The sequence below is a fragment of the Coregonus lavaretus genome, assembly GCF_964263955.1.
Source record: "Coregonus lavaretus genome assembly, chromosome: 1".
Classification (NCBI taxonomy): domain Eukaryota; kingdom Metazoa; phylum Chordata; class Actinopteri; order Salmoniformes; family Salmonidae; genus Coregonus; species Coregonus lavaretus.
In genome coordinates this window covers 64,856,765-64,879,158 of record NC_139988.1, presented here as the reverse complement: position 1 = coordinate 64,879,158, position 22,394 = coordinate 64,856,765, and the positions used below count along the sequence as shown (strand labels likewise).

The 22,394-nt window shown below is 44.3% G+C and overlaps 1 protein-coding gene across 2 annotated transcripts; it reads left to right on the top strand.

Moving 5' to 3' along the window:
- Window positions 1-226: 226 nt before the first annotated feature.
- rnf40 (ring finger protein 40) lies at window positions 227-20,705 on the top strand. Of its 2 annotated transcripts, none has more exons than XM_084171354.1 (20): window positions 227-313; window positions 1,883-2,031; window positions 2,136-2,303; window positions 2,410-2,632; window positions 3,244-3,441; window positions 3,667-3,788; window positions 3,990-4,136; window positions 6,138-6,212; window positions 6,371-6,490; window positions 8,190-8,369; window positions 9,047-9,182; window positions 9,490-9,611; window positions 10,538-10,797; window positions 11,793-11,910; window positions 13,990-14,139; window positions 14,609-14,821; window positions 15,137-15,262; window positions 15,521-15,661; window positions 19,393-19,494; window positions 19,677-20,705. In XM_084171354.1, exons 2-20 carry the CDS (start codon window positions 1,891-1,893, stop codon window positions 19,851-19,853), a joined length of 2,919 nt encoding a protein of 972 aa, XP_084027480.1. In that variant the 5' UTR covers window positions 227-313; window positions 1,883-1,890; the 3' UTR covers window positions 19,854-20,705. The 2 variants fall into 2 exon arrangements, with proteins under 2 accessions (XP_084027480.1, XP_084027481.1); XM_084171355.1 differs by having other exon boundaries at window positions 234-313; window positions 14,612-14,821.
- Window positions 20,706-22,394: the final 1,689 nt, after the last annotated feature.

The following is a 22,394-nucleotide window of genomic DNA, read 5'->3' as shown; positions in this document are numbered from 1 at the left end:
TGTAGTGCCACCATGAGGACAGAGTGAGGCGTGGCATGGACTAAATAGTATTTCACATAATTAATCGTATAAATCAACGTTTAAATATTTATTGTATAATGGAAAAATGTGTACAGCATGCATTCATTTAGGCATTTAGTTAACTATACAGTAAAAATAACCCAGCAAGACACTGACTGCAGGACCTTTATTTTGATGAAACGACTTTCCCATCGGTACACTTACCGTGCCGTACAGGAAGCTGGTTAAATAACTACTGTCGTCATCTCCGGTTAGCAACTATGTTTTACAAATTCTCTTTCTGCTGTTGAAGGTTTGTGATAGTTCTTAGTGATCTTGAAATAAAAACGTATGATTGCATGTAGTAAACATTTAAAAGTGATTCGACTACATAGGCCGTATAACTATAATCTGCTAGCCGGCTAACGTTAGCTAGCATTCATTACAGTTAGCCTGTTAGCTAGCTAGATTCTCGCAAACGTTAGCTATACTAGCTAGTAAAATATACACTATATATATATATATGTGGACACCCCTTCAAATTAGTGGATTCGGCTATTTCAGCCACACCCGTTGCTGACCGGTGTATAAAATCGAGCACACCGCCATGCAATCTCCGTAGACAAACATTGGCAGTAGAATGTAGGCCGTCATTGTAAATAAGAAATTGTTCTTAACTGACTTGCCTAGTTAAATAAAGGTTAAATAAATAAATAAAAATGGCCTTACTGAAGAGCTCAGTGACTTTCAACGTGGCACTGTCATAGGATCCCACCTTTCCAACAAGTCAGTTTGTCAGATTTCTGCACTGCTAGAACTGCCCTGGTCAACTGTAAGTGCTGTTATTGGGAAGTGTAAATGTCTAGGAGCAACCACGGCTCGGCCGCAAAGTGGTAGGCCACACAAGCACACAGAACGGGAACGTAGAGTGCTGTAGTGCATAAAAATCGTCTGTCCTCGGTTGCAACACTCACTACCGAGTTCCAAACTGCCTCTGGAAGCAACATCAGCACAATAACTGTTCCTCGGGAGCTTCATGAAATCATGCGCCTAAGATCACCATGCGCAATGCCAAGTGTCGGCTGGAGTGGTGTAAAGCTCGCCGCCATTGGACTCTGGAGCAGTGGAAACGCGTTCTCTGGAGTGATGAATCACGCTTCACCATCTGGCAGTCAAACGGACAAATCTGGGTTTGGCGGATGCCAGGAGAACGCTACCTGCCCCAATGCATAGTGCCAACTGTAAAGTTAGGTGGAGGAGTAATAATGGTCTGGGGCTGTTTTTCATGATTCAGGCTTCTTAGTTCCAGTGAAGGGAAATGTTAACGCTACAGCATACAATGACATTCTAGACGATTCTGTGCTTGGCAAGTTTGGGGAAGGCCCTTTCCTGTTTCAGCATGATAATGCCCACGTGCACAAAGTAAGATCCATACAGAAATGGTTTGTCGAGATCGGGGTGGAAGAACTTGACTGGCCTGCACAGAGCCCTGACCTCAACCCCATCAAACACCTTTAGGATGAATTGGAACGCCGACTGTGAGCCAGGCCTAATCCCCCAACATCATTGCCCGACCTCACTAATGCTCTTGTAGCTGAATGGAAGCAAGTCCCTGCCGCAATGTTCCATAATCTAGTGGAAAGCCTTCCCAGAAGAGTGGAGGCTGTTATGGCAGCAAAGGGGGGGGGGGGGGGAACAACTCCATATTAATGCCCATGATTTAGGAATAAGATGTTCGACGAGCAGGTGTCCACATACTTTTGGTCATGTAGTGTACGTTAAGCATGCAACTACCGCTATTTAGGTAGCTAACATGCATATTAACTCATGGCAAGTTTTTTGCATTTGTGTCCTAAAACGGCTGTCACACTTTTTGTTGCAGAAGCAGCAATGATGTCTGGCACCGGGGGAGGGAAGCGAGCCTCAGGTGGGGACAGCCCCCCTGGTCCACCAGAGAAGAAGTGTAGAAAAGAAGAGAAGACCACCACCACTCTCATTGAGCCCATACGCATTGGGGGAGTGTCCTCTACGGTTAGTCATTTTCTTGTTGTCCTCCACATCCAGGTCTTGTCTATGCTTAAGTTAATCATCCCTCCTATATGGTTATCTTCTTCATTATCACGTGACATCTGCAGGAGGAAATGGACATGAAGGTGATCCAGTTTAAGAATAAAAAGCTGAGTGAGCGTCTGGAGCAGAGGCAGACCATGGAGGATGAGCTGCGAGAGAAGATAGAGAAGCTGGAAAAGCGACAAGCTACTGACGATACCACACTGCTCATTGTGAATCGTTACTGGTCCCAGGTACTTACATCCCACAGTAATTTGCTGCCGTGAAGGACCATAGACATATACTTAACTAAGTGTAACCCCCACACATACTCAATTACCTTCTTTCTCTAACTTCCAGTTGGAAGAAAATGTTCACTTGCTGCGCCAACGCATTGACCCCACGGTGGTCCCGGCACCGCCCGCTACGCCTGTCTCTGCCCCTACCCCAATGGAGGAGGATAGTATGATCCCACCACCCCCTCCTTCAGCCCCACTCCCAGCGCCAGAACACGAGGAGCAACAGCCTCCACCACCCGATGGTATGGAGATAGCTCGTAATCCACAGCAGGACTCGACAACCGGTAAAAATCATTCCTGCTCTCTCTCAACCTTTTATCTACGCATATCTAGCCTCTGATCAGAAGTAATGATACAGGCCTCTCGAGTGGCGCAGCGGTCTAAGGCACTGCATCGCAGTGTTGTGGCCGTGACCGGAAGTCCAATATTGCGGCGCACAATTGGCCTAGCATGGTCTGGGTAAGGAGAGGGTTTGGGCGGGGGCCTTTACTTGGCTCCTTGTGGTGGGCCGGGCGCCTGCAGGCTGACTTCGGTCATCAGTTGAACGTTGTTTCCTCCGACACATTGTTGTAGCTGGCTTCCGGGTTAAGCGAGCGGGTGTTAAGAAGCGTGGCTTGGCGGGTCATGTTTCGGAGGACGCATGACCCGAACCTTAGCCTCTCCCGAGCCCGTTGTGGAGTTGCAGCGATGAGACAAGATCGTAATCACGAAATTGGGGAGAAAAAAGGGGGCAAAAACATAAAAGTGGTAATGATAACTCCGATTCCATTGCGTTGCCACCTATAATAACTGGTGTGAGGCATGGCAACATAACAAAGCAGTAAACCTGTCTAGCACTTACGCCACACGTTTTATCGTCAACCACATCCTAAGTCTTACCATCCTAACTGTTTAGCACCGCTGCCCACTACTACCCTCAGTGAGAGTGCCAAAGCCTTCCTCTCCACTTTGGACAACAGCAGTGAGGAGGAGCTCAGCCTGCAGCTGCAGGACAGGATGCAGTTCAGCAAGGAGGCAGCTGCCTGCATGGTCTGCGTCTTCGACAGGCTGCACAGCCGCATCGACAGCCTATGCACCCAGATCCTGTCCACAGGTAACTATTCAGACTCGCTTATCATGACTAGGGACTTTTTCACTTTCTGGTTGTAGCAACATGTGGGTTCTAAATTTGGCATAATTATGTAGAGGGGTTCCCAACTATGACATTCACTCTGATCTTGTGTTAAATTCCTGTAAGTCGCTTTGGATAAAAGCATCTGCTATGTGGCATATGTAATCACTAGTTGAGTAACCCTAGTAACTGTGTTGTCTTTGTCAGTGTTTGAGGATGACAGCCAGGAAGAGATGCTCCGTCTGAATCGTACTCTGCTGGAGGAGAATGGCAGACTGCGAGACCTGGCCTCCTCCCTGCAGGGCAGACACCACAAGATGTCTATGGAGGTACGTTACGGCACCCTGTCATGAATAGTGTGTGTATTGGGAATTCCCACATCGCCATAGTGTCATCTTTCAGGCTTTTGTATCCTCCTCAATGTGAATGTCTGCTAGTTCTCATCGGTGATGATACATGGCGATTGTGTGGACTCATCCAGCCAATTTCATAATCAAATGTTTGCTCTCCACTCTCCTCCTCTTTATCAGTACAATGAGCTTGTGGATAAGGTGACAAGCTCGGAGACCAAGGTGTCTGAGATGGAGACTGCTGTGGAGGATCTGCAGTGGGACATCGAGAAGCTCCGTAAGAGGGAACAGAAGCTCAACAAGCATCTGGCTGAGGCACTGGAGCAGGTGTGTGTAATTTGTGGGTGTGTACTTAATGTACTTTGTGTGTGTACTTGAGCAGGTGTGTGTGTGTAGTTCTAGTGTCTTATCATCGCTGATGTCACTCTCCATTATGCATCGATGGCCAGCGATAAGGCTGAAGCACCAGAGCATGCCATCCATTGAATAGCAGCTGTGGGGGTGTTTGTGTTTATCTATAGTGCCTTGCAAAAGTATTCACCCCCTTTGCGTTTTTCCTTTTTGTTGTATTACAACCTGTAATTTAAATGAAATTTTATTTGGATTTCATGTAATGGACAGACAGAAAATAGTCAAAATTGGTGAAGTGAAATGAAAAAAATAACTTGTTTCAAAAAAATCTAAAAAATAAATAACGAAAAAGTGGTGCGTGGATATGTATTCATCCCCTTTGCTATTAAGCCCCTAAATAAGATCTGGTGCAACCAATTACCTTCAGAAGTCACATAATTAGTTAAATAAAGTCCACCTGTGTGCAATCTAAGTGTCACATGATCTGTCACACGATCTCAGTATATATACACCTGTTCTGAAAGGCCCCAGAGTCTGCAACACCACTAAGCAAGGGGCACCACCAAGCAAGTGGCACCATGAAGACCAAGGAGCTCTTCAAACAGGTCAGGGACAAAGTTGTGGAGAAGTACAGATCAGGGTTGGGTTATAAAAAATATCTGAAACTTTGAACATCCCACGGAGCACAATTAAATCCATTATTAAAAAATTGAAAGAATATGGCACCACAACAAACCTGCCAAGAGAGGGCCGCCCACCAATACTCACGGCCCAGGCAAGGAGGGCATTAATCAGAGAGGCAACAAAGAGACCAAAGATAACCCTGAAGGAGCTGCAAAGCTCCACAGCGGAGATTGGAGTATCTGTCCATAGGACCAATTTAAGCCATACACTCCACAGAGCTGGGCTTTACGGAAGAGTGGCCAGAAAAAATACGTTGCTTAAAGAAGAAAAAAAAGCAAACATGTTTGGTGTTCGCCAAAAGGCATGTGGGAGACTCCCCAAACATATGGAAGAAGGTACTCTGGTCAGATGAGACTAAAATTGAGCTTTTTGGCCATCAAGGAAAACAAAATGTCTGCCGCAAACCCAACACCTCTCATCACTCCGAGAACACCATCCCCAAAGTGAAGCATGGTGGTGGCAGCATTATGCTGTGGGGATGTTTTTCATCGGCAGGGACTGGGAAACTGGTCAGAATTGAAGGAATGATGGATGGCGCTAAATACAGGGAAATTCTTGATGGAAACCTGTTTGTCTTCCAGAGATTTGAGACTGGGACGGAGGTTCACCTTCCAGCAGGACAATGACCCTAAGCATACTGCTAAAGCAACACTTGAGTGGTTTAAGGGGAAACATTTAAATGTCTTGGAATGGCCTAGTCAAAGTCCAGACCTCAATCCAATTGAGAATCTGTGGTATGACTTAAAGATTGCTGTACATCAGCGGAACCCATCCAACTTGAAGGAGCTGGAGCAGTTTTGCCTTGAATAATGGGCAAAATCCCAGTGGCTAGATGTGCCAAGCTTATAGAGACATACCCCAAGAGACTTGCAGCTGTAATTGCTGCAAAAGGTGGCTCTACAAAGTATTGACTTTGGGGGGGGTGAATAGTTATGCACGCTCAAGTTTTCTGTTTTTTTTGTCTTATTTCTTATTTGTTTCATAATAAAAAAAGATGTTGCATCTTCAAAGTGGTAGGCCTGTTGTGTAAATCAAATGATACAAACCCCCAAAAAATCCATTTTAATTCCAGGTTGTAAGGCAACAAAATAAGAAAAATGCCAAGGGGGGTGAATACTTTCGCAAGCCACTGTATGTCCTGCTGTATGTACATGGGTAAAATAATATTTTGATGTTGAATAGCCGGAATGAAGACTGTAACCACATCTATATAACTATTGTAATATGTCTGGGTTAGTGTCTGTACTAATATATGGGGCAAGTTAGCTAAACACCTCTGATTGTTCTGCCCAGTTGACCTCGGGCTACTACACCACTGGCAGCTCAGGGGGGCTACCCGGTGGCCAGATCACCCTCAATATACAGAAGGTGAGTGCAGACTTGTCTCTATTGTCCAACCATATTCTTGAGCTTCCCTTCCATCTTGTTTTTGATACATTGCTGTTTCCAACCCTGTCATGTGGAGTTAAATTAGTGCCAAAAGTAATACAAATGTAACTCCATATTGTAATTATTATATCTGTTAGTTTGAGAGCCTGAATGCAGAGTTGGAGCAGAACCAGGAGCTGGCCAACAACCGCATGGCGAACCTGGAGAAACAACAGCAGGAGCTCCAGGAGGCTGTGAGGGAGAGTGAGAAGCTTAAGGTACAGCAGCAGTCCCCTCTGAGGGAATACAAGACTAAACTCACAACAATACGCTGTGCATTCTGTTATCTGTCAGCTTAACAAAGGAGATGCTCACTATTCAGACAGTCATGAGTCAGATGTCATGTCAAGGAAGATTATAATTGTAGAATATGTACAGTGCCTTCAGAAAGTATTCATACCCCTTGACTTTTTCCACATTTTGTTGTGTTACAGGCTAAATTCAAGATGGATTAAACAAATATATAATCTCACCCATTTAACTACACACAATACCCCACATTTAAATAAAAAAATGTTTTCAAATTGATTGAAAATAAAATACTGAACTATCTAATTTACAGAAATATTCACACCCCTTTGCCACGACAATCCAAATTGAACTCAGGTGCATCCAATTTCCTTTGATCATCCTTGAGATGTCGCTACAACTTGATTGGAGTCCACCTGCGGTAAATGCAATTGTTTGGACATGATATAGAAAGAAACACACCTGCCTATATAAGGTCCCACAGTTGACAGTGCATGTCAGAGCAGAAACTATACCATGAAGTCCAAGGAACTGTCCGTAGATCTCCGAGATTGTGATGAGGTATATATCTGGGGAAGAGTATAAAACAATTTCAACAGTGTTGAAAGTTTCCAAAAGCACAGTGGTCTCCATCATTGGGAAATAGAAAATATATGGAACTACCCAGACTGCCTAGAGCTGGCCGTCTGATCAAACTGAGCAATTGGGCAAGAAGGACCTTGGTCAGGGAGGTGACTAAGAACCCAGTGACCACTCTGACAGAACTACAGAGTTCCTTGGCTGAGATGGGAGAACCTGCCAGAAGGAAAGTAGACTCTACAGCTCTTCACCAATCTGGGCTTTGAGAAAAAGGCACATGACAGCACGCCTGGAGTTTACAAAAAGGCATGTGAAAGACAAAAGATTCTGTGGTCTGATGAGACAAAAATGTAACTCTTTGGCCTGACTGCAAAGCGCTACGTCTGGAGAATATCAGGCACAGCTCATCACCCGTCTAACACCATCCCTACCGTGAAGCATGGTGGTGGCAGCATCATGCTATGGGGATGCTTTTCAGTGATAGGGACTGGGAGACTCGTAAGGATAGAGGGAACAATGAATGGAGCCAAATACAGGCAAATCCTTGATGAGAACCTACTTCAGAGTGTAAATGACCTTAGACTGGACCGAAGATTTACGTTCCAACAGGACAGTCACCGCAAGCATAAAGCCAAAGCAATGCTGGAATGGCTTCAGAACAAGAATGTGAAAGTCCAACAGCCAAAGCCCAGACTTGAATCCCATTGAAAATCTGTGTGAAGACTTGAAGATTAGCAGCATTTTCTAAAAACATGTTTTCACTTTGTCGTTATGGGGTATTGTGTGTAGATGGGTGAGGAAAAAAATATTTAATTCATTTTTAATTCAGTCTGTAATACAACAGTGTGGAATAAGTCCAGGGGTATGAATACGTTCTTAAGGCACTGTAAACACTTAAAACAATTATAAACACAATAACATATGTTTGTTATGTTATGATCACTGAATGTATACTCTGTCTGTAATGTAATGTATTTTCCTGGCAAATGTTCCCTTGTCTGAATTGCAGTAATTTCGTTTTTCACTATGTCTCAAGGTGCCTTACAGTGTATGGGGGGTAATTCACTCACCCGCTTAACTACCTTTCAGTTGGACCTGAAAAATATTCCGGAGGATGTGGTGAAGGAGACCGCGGACTACAAGTGCCTGCAGTCCCAGTTCTCCCTGCTCTACAACGAGTCTCTGGGGGTGAAGACCCAGCTGGATGAGGCCCGGGCCCTGCTCCTCACCGCTAAGAACGCCCACCTCAGACAGATAGAGCACATGGAGGTCAGGAGCACTGATTTTGCAGAGAGTGGCTATTTAGAGGAAGGTTTTACTTGCAATGATTATGATCCATGGTTCATTTACCTCCCTTAGTTGAATGGACTGATTGTCGCTCTGCATAAGATAATGTAAGTGTAGGAGGGAGCGACTGATTTAAAGTAACAAACATTTCAGCATATCAGATCTGGGTTCAAATAGTATCCCCCCCCCATGCGTTAGTTGCGCTTGATTGAGCCTGCCTGGGGTACCAGATGGATGGGTTTTGCAATTTTGGGACTATTCCATTGCTCCCATTGTGCAAGGCAAGCTCAATCAAGCGCAGCTAAAGTATTTGAAAGAAAACAAATACTACTTGAACCCAGGTCTGGCATGTATATCATGAATACACAAGGAATATATGTGGTTAGAAAGGTATTTGGAATAGCCAGGGTTACAGCGGCCCGGGGAGCGGACTAGCTCTGCATTCCACAACACTATGTCATTGCCATGGCTACAGTGCCTAGTGTTTGGGCAAAACATGACCAATTTGGCGTAAGCAGAAACAGACGGGGCTCTCTTTATATGCTTGGAAAGTGGATTGTGTCACAATCAGTAAAAACTGGCCAAAACTAGTCAGGATGTCAGATTTGGTGTGATTTGACCGCCGTCAACAAAAGCTGTGGTGTTTGTCATCTGTTCAGAGTGACGAGTTGTCACTACAGAAGAAGCTCCGCACTGAGGTCATCCAACTGGAAGACACGCTGGCCCAGGTGCGCAAGGAGTACGAGATGCTGCGCATCGAGTTTGAACAGAACCTGGCGGCCAACGAGCAAGCAGGTAACATCTAATCTCCACAACACCTCCCACTACCTAGGCTTGTTTCTATCATTAAATGTTTCCCATAGAAAGCAAACGTTTCAGTCTTATTCCTGTTTTTCCCTCTAACCAAGGATGTTGACTGTGTGTTTGGGAGGAATGTATCCTCTCCTGTTATCACTATCCTTATTGCTCACTAGTTTGGCGATACTTCACAAGTTTAGCGCACGCAGAATACAGTCAGACAAAACAATGTGGTGGCTCTGACTGAAACGCATGGTCATTGTTTCCTTATCAACCCCTCTGTCCCCTTTGATCTTTCCCTCAGGCCCAATCAACAGAGAGATGCGCCACCTCATCAGCAGCCTCCAGAACCACAACCACCAGCTGAAAGGTGACGTGCAGCGCTACAAGCGGAAGCTCAGAGAAACACAGATGGAGATCAACAAGGTAGGTGGCGGATCCTCCACGTGAGACCAATAGACTTTCTTCTGAATATTTAATCAATATGCAGATAGAGACAGGTTTCTTTTCTAACCAGATGACCAGGTCAGGATAAACTCTGGACTAGAGCGCTGCTACCTGACCTGAGCCCGACGGGCCCCGATATTACACATCGGGGTAGGGCCTGTTTTTAAATCAATAACTAGGGTACGGGTAGCACTCGGGTATCACTTAATTGATCTCTAACATTTTGAAGCTGAGCCATTTGCGTGTGCCCTGCTGCGCAGTACAGTCATATCTGACTAAGATCATAACATGGTGTCAGAAGTGCTTCAACCTCGTTAAATATAAAACGGGAGAGATTATTTCACAGAAAATAATGTTCCTTGAGTTGTGTCTGAGTTTAGAGTGACGAAAAGTAGCTAACATCTAACTGCTCTCTCATGTCTCTTCATTGAGCAGAACAGCCCAAGCGGAGCTGTTGCTATGGATACTCAGACTCAGAGCTGCCGTGAGCAGAGCGAGCTGCGTGCAAGGAGCGAGTGACAGAGAGGAGCAGCTAATGGATTTACTAACTGAGGTTATTTACTAACGGAAGTTATTTCTGATTTCTGGTTTCGGGCAGGGCCTTGAATTTGGTAGAAGCAATCGGGCCTGGGTAGGGTAGGGCCTGAATGTCGTGGGCATGGGTAGTACTCGCTTAAAATTAATGTCCGTGCAGGGCTCTACTCTGGACCCTTGTTATAGGCTAACTAGAGCATTTGCCCTGGTGAGGCGGTTAAGTCACGTGGTTCATCAAAACTTGAATTGCACAATATTTGATTAATAGATGAGGGTAAACGTGACTTATTTGAGTCATGACATTTGCTACGAAAATGTGATCAATGCGATTGATGTCCCAAAACCATTTTCTATCCCTGTCCCTTTGACAGTTGCGGTGTCAGAGTGGTGACACTGGGCTTCTGTCGTTGGAGGAGCCGGTGAGCGACAGCCTGGAGGTGAAGAAAGAGGAGGATGAAGACCAAGAGGAGGAGGAGGAGAGGAGGAGGGAGCTGGAGAGACAGCGGGCCCGGGAGAGAGAGCGGGAGACTGGGAGGGAACGAGAGAGGGAACGAGAGAGGGAGCGACAGCGCAGCGAGGAGTTGAAGAGGAAAGATTCGGACACCCTGAAGATGCTGAGGGCGGAACTTAAGTATGTTTTTTTTTTTTGTCACAGAACACACAACTCACCTTTCATGTTATACAGAATAAAGTAGGGGTGTGCAGATCTGTTCATAATCGTATTTGAAATTCTATCCGTTTTATCACACTTGATACTCGTAATCAGATTTACTCGTGATCGGAAAACCTGGAAGTGAGCTTTAAATGCCGGTAAAGCCTATACCTCAAGTACACATTACTGCACTATCACCCAGAGTGCATCTCAGAGCACATCGTTATGTTCCTTCACTCATTCACACATTGTTCAAAGTTAAGAAATTATACTGACAGCTGAAAATGCATATGATTTACTTACTTAGTCCTATTCAATTATCAACAAAATAGGCTAATAAATAATGCATGGCTGGCTACTGCTGCCTGCATTTATTCCAGACAGATTTAGTTGAAGGTAATTCGCTTGCCCCATATATTTTTTCACTTTCGAGAGGAGCAAAACATTTCTCTCCCGACACTTATGCCACAACATTTGTACAATGAAAATGAACTATCTGCATTTGTCATTTTTAATGATCAGTCTCTCTGTAAATATGCCTGGGCGAGAATAAATAATAATAATAGCAAGCATGGGTTTAGCTCACAACATAACGACAGAGGGAGGGGGAGCGGAGACTTGTTCTAATCCAATTGTGGCAGCTGGCTCAACCCACACCCCGCCAATTTCTTGACAGACAGCCGAACTAGCCAATTGAGTTATTTATAGTACACAACACTTCACACTGTTTGAGAGATGTGTGCTGGCAGCTGAAAATACATTTTTCCCCAATCACGAATAATTACAAAAATTACTCATATCATAATCGTATTCAGAAAATTATCCATATCTGTTAAGATACTTGTTTTGTCCGAGTACTCGGCACATCCCTAGAATAAAAGATACTCTCATATAGTAGAAGACCTTAACACATTGTCTTATTCTAAAGTGAGGTAGTGCTAACTCTAATACTGTTCATTCTCCTTTTCACCCAGGAAAGCCCAGGAGTCTCAGAAGGAGATGAAGCTACTGTTGGACATGTACAAATCAGCTCCCAAAGAACAGAGGGACAAAGTGCAGCTTATGGCAGCAGAGCGCAAGTCTAAAGCTGAGGTTTGTCCAGCAACCGTTTGACTTCTTTCTTAATAATTCCGACCTGAACTGTAGGTTATCATTGAAAGTCAATTCATGTACAGTACCAGTCAAAAGTTTGGACACACCTACTCCTTCAAGGGTTTTTCTTTATTTTTACTATTTTCTACATTGTAGAATAATAGTGAAGACATCAAAACTGTGAAATAACACATATGGAATAATGTAGTAACCAAAAAAGTGTTAAACAAATCAAAATATATTTTATATTTGAGATTCGCTGCCTTGATGACAGCTTTGCACACTCTTGGCATTCTCTCAACAAGCTTCATGAGGAATACTTTTCCAACAGTCTTGAAGGAGTTCCCACATATGCTGAGCACTTGTTGGCTGCTTTTCCTTCACTCTGCGGTCCAACTCATCCCAAACCATCTCAGTTGGGTTGAGGTTGGGTGATTGTGGAGGCCAGGTCATCTGATTCAGCCCTCTATCACTCTCCTACTTGGTCAAATAGCCCTTACACAGCCTGGAGGTGTGTTTTGGGTCATTGTCCTGTTGAAAAACAAATGATAGTCCCACTAAGCGCAAACCAGATTGGATGGCGTATCGTTGCAGAATGCTGTGGTAGCCATGCTGGTTAAGTGTGCCTTGAATTCTAAATAAATCACTGACAGTGTCACCAGCAAAGCACCATCACACCACCTCCTCCATGCTTCACGGTGGGAACCACACATGCAGAGATCGTCCGTTCGCCTACTCTGCTTCTCAGAAAGACACAGCGGTTGGAACCAGAAATCTCACATTTGGACTCATCAGACCAAAGGACAGATTTCCACCGGTCTAATGTCCATTGCTCGTGTTTCTTGGCCCAAGCAACTCTCTTCTTCTATTGGTGTCCTTTAGTAGTGGTTTATTTGCAGCAATTCGACCATGAAGGCCTGATTCACGCAGTCTCCTCTGAACAGTTGATATTGAGATGTGTCTGTTACTTGAACTCTGTGAAGCATTTATTTGGGCTGCAACCTGAGGTGCAGTTAACTCTAATGAACTTTATCCTGCAGCAGAGGTAACTCTGGGTCTTCCTTTCCTGTGGCGGTCCTCATGAGAGCCAGTTTCATCATAGTGCTTGATGGTTTTTGCGACTGCACTTGAAGAAACTTTCAAAGTTCTTGAAATGTTCAGTATTAACTGACCTTCATGACTTAAAGTAAAGATGGAATGTCGTTTCTCTTTGCTTATTTGAGCTGTTCTTGCCATAATATGGACTTGGTCTTTTACCAAAAAGCGCTTTCTTCTGTATACCACCCCTACCTTGTCACAACACAACTGATTGACTCAAACGCATTAAGAAGGATAGAAATTCCACAAATTTACTTAACGCACACCTGTTAATTGAAATGCATTCCAGGTGACTACCTCATGAAGCTGGTTGAGAGAATGCCAAGAGTGTGCAAAGCTGTCATCAAGGCAAAGGGTGGCTACTTTGAAGAATCTCAAATATAAAATTATATTTTGATTTGTTTAACACTTTTTTGGTCACTACATGATTCCATATGTGTTATTTCATAGTTTTGATGTCTTCTCTGTTATTCTACAATGTAGAAAATAGTAAAAAATAAAGAAAAACCTTGGAATGAGTAGCTGTGTCCAAACATTTGACTGGTACTGTATATTTGTAAAATAATTCAAACAAGTAAAGTTAATTGGTATTTGTTGGGTCCTGTTACTTTGTATTTGTTGTATTTCGTATCTAAAAAATTGAATTGTCTATAAAATATTGGTCATAAAAAAAAGTAAATTCATGAGGTGGTTGAAGTGGTAGTCCTCTGTAGCTCAGCTGGTAGAGCACGGCGCTTGTAACGCCAAGGTAGTGGGTTGGAACCCCGGGACCACCCATACACAAAATAAATGTATGCACGCATGACTGTAAGTCGCTTTGGATAAAAGCGTCTGCTAAATGGCATATTATTTATTATTATTAAGTGGTATCTGTATCCAACCCCACTTCAATCTCAAGTAGAAAAAAAATTAAAAAAGTAGAGTGCCTATGTGTTTCAGTCCATGTATTACATATAAATCCCCCCCCCCCCTGCGTCCCAGGTGGATGAGTTGCGGGTGCGGGTTCGAGAGCTGGAGGAGAGGGAGAGGAAGGAGAGCAAGAAGCTGGCTGATGAGGACGCTCTTAGGAAGATCCGTGTGGCAGAGGAGACAATCGACCACCTACAGAAGAAGCTCACTGCCACCAAACAGGTACTGTATATCCACTACACATTCAAAACTTTTGCAGAGGTGTTGAATATGTTAAATATCACAATTGCAGTGGGTTTGCCTTGGCTTTGCCATATATTTTTTTTCATTTGACCAGGTATTTCAATGGAATTTGATTTCTTAAGAAATCTCAGTGCCGATAAGTGAGGTGTCGCAATGCTATTCAGTGGTATTTTAATTACATTAGATGAGGTGTCATTGTGAAGTCAGTTGATACATGTTAGTTACAATTACATTGTGTGTGTGATTCATTCGGGATACATTGCAAGGTAACACTGTGTGACCTAATGTGTTTTCATCTGCCATATTGTACCAGGTCTCTCTCTTAAAGAGATTGGACCTCAATTAAATGAAACTACATAACTAACAGTAAAAATAAAATATAAAAAACTAAACCAATGCCAACTCTATGCCAACCTCCCACCCCCCTGTACCTCTCCATTCTGTCCAGGAGGAGGAGGCCCTACTGAGTGAGATGGACGTGACAGGTCAGGCCTTTGAGGACATGCAGGAGCAGAACAGCCGGCTGATGCAGCAGCTGAGGGAGAAGGATGACGCCAACTTCAAGCTGATGTCGGAACGCATCAAGTCCAACCAGATCTACAAGCTGCTGAGGGAGGAGAAGGAGGAGCTGGCCGACCAGGTGCTCACCTTCAAGACCCAGGTGAGAGAGACTGTGGAGGATGGACTGTCAGCATCATGTGTGTGTGTTTATTTCCAAGGCAACTTACAAAGCGGTGGATGTACAACGGGTGCATAACTCGTTTGGCAAGAAAGACTGTTTTATTTTATTTTTCTAAGACACCCGCGGGTCAAAAAATAGCATATCTCGAGCCGCATGTTGTGCATCCCTGATGTAAACATTGGCTATTGAAATAAAAAAGAAAACAACATTTGATTGTAGTCCTGATAATGCATGTGTTTCTGAGCTAATGAGGAAGAGGTCTGATTGATTGGCTCCCCTTGCTGTCTGTCACAGGTGGAAGCCCACTTATTGGTTGTACAGAAGCTGGAGGAGAAAGAGGGCATCCTCCAGAGCTTACTGGCCACTCTGGAGAAAGAGTTAGGAGTTCGCATACAAGCACTAGAACTCAACAAGAGGAAGGTAGCAAAACAATACCTCTACTACTACTAAGATACTTTTAAACTCCCCTTCTTCCACAGTTACCTTACCAATACTACTACTCACAGTACTACAACTACTACTACTGCTTTTACTATTGATATTGTAATAATACCACAAAAAGGAATAACAATACCACTGTTGTGAAGGACAATACTAGAAATTGTGTTGCTGGTCACTCTTCTTGTGACATTCTGTTGGGAGTATCTCTGAGTGTCTCTTGCCCCTCCATGTCCCCAGGCGGTGGAGGCAGCCCAGCTGGCTGAGGACTTGAAGGTGCAGCTGGAACACACCCAGTCCAAGCTGAGGGAGATCCAGGTGTCCGTGTCCGAGAACCGCACAGCCAGAGAGAGGGAGTTGGGCAACCTCAAAAGAGCACAGGTACACACAACTACTGACAAGTCTGTCCTTTCTAGATATTTATCCTTTATTTAACCAGGTGAGTCCCATTTTTAAATAGGAATATATTTTTTCGTGGGAACCCTGGTGTTAATTTGTCAAACCCCTAAAAGCCTTCAGTGAATACAGTGGGAAGGGTAATTTTACATTTAAGTCATTTAGCAGATGCTCTTATCCAGAGCGACTTACAAATTGGTGCATTCAACTTAGGATAGCCAGTGGGACAGCCACCCTTTTTTTTTTATGGGGGAGTAGAAGGATTACTGTTATACTATTCCAGGTATTCCTTAAAGAGGTAGGGTTTCAAGTGTCTCCGGAAGGTGGTCAGTGACTCCGCTGTCGTGGGGGAGCTTGTTCCACCATTGGGGTGCCAGAGCAGCGAATAGCTTTGACTGGGCTGAGCGGGAACTGTGCTTCCGTAGAGGTAGGGGAGCTAGCAGGCCAGAGGTGGATGAACGTAGTGCCCTCGTTTGGGTGTAGGGTCTGATCAGAGCCTGAAGGTAAGGAGGTGCCGTTCCCCTCACAGCTCCATAGGCAAGCACCATGGTTTTGTAGTAGATGCGAGCCTCAACTGGAAGCCAGTGGAGTGTGCGGAGGAGCGGGGTAACATGAGAGAACTTGGGAAGGTTGAACACCAGACGGGCTGCAGCGTTCTGGATAAGTTGTAGGGGTTTAATGGCACAGGCAGGGAGCCCAGCCAACAGCGAGTTGCAGTAATCCAGACGGGAGATGACAAATGCCTGGATTAGGACCTGTGCCGCTTTCTGTGTAAGGTAGGGTCGTACTCTGCGAATGTTGTAGAGCATGAACCTGCATGATCGGGTCACCGCTTTGATGTTGGCGGAGAACGACAGGGTGTTGTCCAGGGTCACGCCAAGGTTCCTTGCACTTTGGGCGGAGGACACAATGGAGTTGTCAACCGTGATGGCGAGATCATGGAGCGGGCAGTCCTTCCCCGGGAGGAAGAGCAGCTCCGTCTTGCCGAGGTTCAGCTTGATGGTGGTGATCCGACATCCACACTGATATGTCCGCCAGACATGCAGAGATGCGATTCGCCACCTGGTTATCAGAAGGGGGAAGGGGGAAATTAATTGTGTGTCGTCTGCGTAGCAATGATAGGAGAGACCATGTGAGGATATGACAGAGCCAAGTGACTTGGTGTATAGAGAGAATAGGAGAGGGCCTAGAACTGAGCCCTGGGGGACACCAGTGGTGAGAGCACGTGGTGCGGAGACAGATTCTCGCCACGCCACCTGGTAGGAGCGACCTGTCAGGTAGGACGCAATCCAAGAGTGAGCAGCGCCGGAGATGCCCAACTCGGAGAGGGTGGAGAGGAGGATCTGATGGTTCACAGTATCAAAGGCAGCAGATAGGTCTAGAAGGATAAGAGCAGAGGAGAGAGAGTTAGCTTTAGCAGTGCGGAGAGCCTCCGTGACACAGAGAAGAGCAGTCTCAGTTGAATGACCAGTCTTGAAACCTGACTGGTTTGGATCAAGAAGGTAATTCTGAGAGAGGTAGCAGGAGAGTTGGCTAGAGACGGCACGCTCAAGAGAGAGAAAAGAAAGAAGGGATACTGGTCTGTAGTTCTTGACATCGGAGGGATCGAGTGTAGGTTTTTTGAGGAGGGGTGCAACTCTCGCTCTCTTGAAGGAAGGGACATAGCCAGCGGTCAAGGATGAGTTGATGAGCGAAGTGAGGTAAGGGAGAAGGTCTCCGGAAATGGTCTGGAGAAGAGAGGAGGGGATAGGGTCAAGCGGGCATGTTGTTGGGCGGCCGTCACAAGTCGCAAGATTTCATCTGGAGAGAGAGGGGAGAAAGAAGTCAAAGCATAGGGTAGGGCAGTGTGAGCAGGACCAGCGGTGTCATTTGACTTAGTAAATGAGGATTGGATGTCGTCAACCTTCTTTTCAAAATGGTTGACGAAGTCATCCACAGAGAGGGAGGAGGAGGATTCAGCAGGGAGGAGGTGGCAAAGAGCTTCCTAGGGTTAGAGGCAGAGGCTTGACATTTAGAGTGGTAGAAAGTGGCTTTAGCAGCAGAAACAGAGGAAGAAAATGTAGAGAGGAGGAAGTGAAAAGATGACAGGTCCGCAGGGAGTCTAGTTTTCCTCCATTTCCATTCGGCTGCCCTGTTCTGTGAGCTCGCAATGAGTCGTCAAGCCATGGAGCAGGAGGGGAGGACCGAGCCAGCCGGGAGGATAGGGGACATAGAGAGTCAAAAGATGCAGAAAGGGAGGAGAGGAGGGTTGAGGAGGCAGAATCAGGAGATCGGAGGGAGGAGGATTTAGCAGAGGGAAGAGATGATAGGATGGAAGAGGAGAGAGTAGCGGGAGAGAGAGAACGAAGGTTGCGACGGCACATTACCATCTGAGTAGGGCCAGAGTGAGTAGTGTTGGAGGAGAGCGAGAGAGAAAAGGATACAAAGTAGTGGTCGGAGACTTGGAGGGGAGTTGCAGTGAGATTAGTAGAAGAACAGCATCTAGTAAAGATGAGGTCAAGCGTATTGCCTGCCTTGTGAGTAGGGGGGGACGGTGAGAGGGTGAGGTCAAAAGAGGAAAGGAGTAGAAAGAAGGAGGCAGAGAGAAATGAGTCAAAGGCAGACGTAGGGAGGTTAAAGTCACCCAGAACTGTGAGGGGTGAGCCATCCTCAGGAAAGGAACTTATTAAGGCGTCAAGCTCATTGATGAACTCTCCAAGGGAACCTGGAGGGCGATAAATGATAAGGATGTTAAGCTTGAATGGGCTAGAAACTGTGACAGCATGGAATTCAAATGAGGAGATAGACAGATGGGTCAGGGGGAAAAGAGAGAATGTCCACTTGGGAGAGATGAGGATTCCTGTGCCACCGCTGCGCTGACCAGATGCTCTTGGGGTATGCCAGAACACATGATCAGACGAGGAAAGAGCAGTAGGAGTAGCAGTGTTTTCTGTGGTAATCCATGTTTCCGTCAGCGCCAAGAAGTCGAGGGACTGGAGGGTAGCATAGGCTGAGATTAACTCTGCCTTGTTGGCCGCAGAACGGAAGTTCCAGAGGCTGCCGGAGACCTGGAACTCCACGTGGGTTGTGCGCGCAGGGACCACCAGATTAGAGTGGCAGCAGCCACGCGGTGTGAAGCGTTTGTATGGCCTGTGCAGAGAGGAGAGAACAGGGATAGACAGACACATAGTTGACAGGCTACAGAAAAGGCTACAATAATGCAAAAGAGATCGGAATAAAATTAACTAAACATCTGGGAAAGCGAGAGAGCGGGGCATCCCTCACTTACCTTTCACTGAAACACTCAAATATAACTCTCCCAACTTCAACTTTAGAAATTATAATTGTTGTAAACTACAGCGGTTCAATGTTTCTAGGAATAGACTCTAACTTAGTTTATTGAGCTAGCTAACTTGGTACAGTATTCTTACGTGAAAACCGCCCAGGGCACCGTATCCTATGACGCCATAGCTAACTAGCATGCTAGCATCCAATAACACACGGTTTATCACCAATAATTGCTTACAACAAACTACCAATAGTGTGTTAACACACTAAACAGATAATTTGTGTCCGTGTCTAGTTCCTTTCATAACGCAGAAATAATTAAACGTTGGCTAGCTAGCACAAAATCAGTCATGCTAGCTACACAAGTGCACAATACTGTAGTAGCCTATATTAACTGTAGGTCTAATATAAGCTACTACAGTATTCGACTGTGTCTGCCTGACTTATAGGAGGACCTGTCCAGGCTACGACGAAAGCTGGAGAAACAGAAGAAAGTAGAGGTGTACACTGATGCTGATGAGATCCTGCAGGAGGAGATCAACCAGTACAAGGTAATACAAAATACACACATCCTGATGGAATGGCCTTGCTTTTGTTTGATCAATTACATGTAGTTGTACATGTGAGAAGGTTCACATATTGTGGTACATGGATAACACTTTATTTTACAGCGTTAACTGTATATTTTCTATCCCAAATTGACCCTGCATTTTCTGTACTCCACACCTTGCAGGCGAAGCTGCGTTGTCCGTGCTGCAACACCCGCGACAAAGAGACGGTGCTCACCAAGTGCTTCCACGTTTTCTGCTACGAGTGTCTGAAGACGCGCTATGACACTCGTCAAAGGAAGTGCCCCAAGTGCAACTGTGCCTTCGGGGCCAACGACTTCCACCGCATCTACATCACCTAACTCCGTTACATGTAGAGGAGAAGAAGAGAACAGTGAACAGAGATAAAGGAGAGAAGGGGGGTGGGGAATAAATGGATGGAAGTGAGGGTGTGGTTGGAGAGCTTAGTTTTGTCTTTGCTTTTAATCTCTCCTTTTGGAAATACTTTTTTATATTGCATCATTGCCGGTTGGTGCTAGTGACCAAACAGATAGTTGTGACTGAGTGAGAGTGTAAAAACAGAAGTGCACATACCAAGGTATTCCTACTTCTGGATACTCTGAATTGTTTTTCTGTCCCATCTTTGTTTTTGGTCAGGTCTTGCCCATGTGGTAATTAACTTTTAACTGAGCCCATTTTTGTTGTTGACATTTTTCACCTTCTAAAAGAGAACTAGGAAGTTGTCGTAGCGCTGTATGATTTGTATACATTCAGACTTCCCCAGAATCATCCTTGAGAGCACCTGTATGTGCTTGTTTGGTCTTTTCTTAAAATACCTGATTCTCAAGAACTGAGATTAAATCACTGGACGCGTATCTAGTTTAGTTGATATGTTGAGTTGTGTACAAATGCGACTCAATTCAGTAGAAATGTATTTACTTTCATTATCGTAATGAGCACGTTATGCTCCTGTGCAGAGATTTCACCAGACGATACTGCAGGCCTTGACATTAACTTTTTTTTTGCCACTTGTCCTTCAGACAAGTAGGACAGATGTATTTTTTTTTGTCAGAAAGCTCAAGTCACTTGTCCCCCCCCCCCAAAAAAAAAAAACATGAAGTCTAACACCATGGGCCTAAAGGGTGACACTTAAAATTGTGTTGTATGTTTCAAGAAACCACTTTACTAAATAAAAATTACTATTATTGCTACCATATAGAGAATCAGACAAATGTAGGTTAACCTCTGCCTATTGGCTTCTTTGCATATTCAAGCCTGTCTCAAAATAAGACACTGCCCCTTTTAGATGCACCTGGAGGATGGTTGGCAACCCTTAAATAGCCCAAAAAATATTGCAAGGTTACAATTCCAATCGAATACTTTTTGTCTTTAATAAATAATTTCCTAATTTAATGATTCAGGGATCAAATGGCTACGGTAGGTTTCTTAAAAGCAAGGTAACTAACGAAGATGTGTTTATAACATTGTAAGGCTAAAATATTCACGTTTCAGTGGAGATATATTGACCACACTGTTCAACCAATCCAATAAATGTGGAGGAGGAGTTAAGATGGAGTGTCGCCTTGTTAACGTCCAAAAGCGGAAGTCACTTCATAGGCTCTTTCCATTTCCCTTGAAACCCAAACATCCGGTTGTTGGGGACTCAGCGGAGGCTACTATGAAGCTATTCTAAGAAGATTTTAACGTCAGAATGACATGGCCAATGTTGAATAAAGGGGAATCCCAGCTTTCCAACGGTGTTAGATTTATTTCTCAACTCCCAATAATAAATACATTTCAGATATGCTATCCCCAAAATAATAATTTGGTTGTGTTTATGACGGTCTTGGCTAACATACTACGAGAATATATATATTTTTCTAAAAACACAATAGCATTTTCATTAATTTATTTTACTGTAGGCTATCTGTAAAAATGAATAAACACTAAAAGCACCACAATTGAAATGTTACATCATCACAAAGAAATCCATTATAATTACGTTTTGGCAGGTCTTATAAGGCCCAGTGCAGTCCAAATTGTGTTTTTCCTGTGTTTTGTATCATATTGTACAACAGCTGATGAAATGAACACTGTAAAAGTGTGAACAAAATTGATCAGTGTTATATCCTGATAGTTGCTGGTTGAAAATACAATCTACACAGGACCTTCTAATCAGCCTGTTTGCATGGGTGGGAGTTTCTGCTTGCCTGGTGACATCACCAGGTGGGAAATTGGTTAACTTTTACATTTTAGTCATTTAGCAGACGCTCTTAACAGACCAATAACAAAGAGAGTTCCAAACCTCTCTGCTAAAAACAGCAAGTTTTAAGTTTTCACCTCCCCGCTTAGACCACTCCCAGACAGTCCTAACAAAAATCTTGCTTGAGAAGGTTTTTGCTAAAAATACATTTTTGTTCATTTTAACTATTACAGTAAGGTACTTGTTACCCAGAAATGATTTGATATTGATATAAACATGGCTGCATTGGGCCTTTAAGAAAAAAAATTAACTAAGAAAATGTATTTCAAAAGAACAGAGTAAAATATATACAGTGAGGGAAAAAAGTATTTGATCCCCTGCTGATTTTGTACGTTTGCCCACTGTCAAAGAAATGATCAGTCTATCATTTTAATGGTAGGTTTATTTGAACAGTGAGAGACAGAATAACAACAAAAAAATCCAGAAAAACGCATGTCAAAAATGTTATAAATTGATTTGCATTTTAATGAGGGAAATAAGCATTTGACCCCCTCTCAATCAGAAGGATTTATGGCTCCCAGGTGTATTTTATACAGGTAACGAGCTGAGATTAGGAGCACACTCTTAAAGGGAGTGCTCCTAATCTCAGCTTGTTACCTGTATAAAAGACACCTGTCCACAGAAGCAATCAATCAGATTC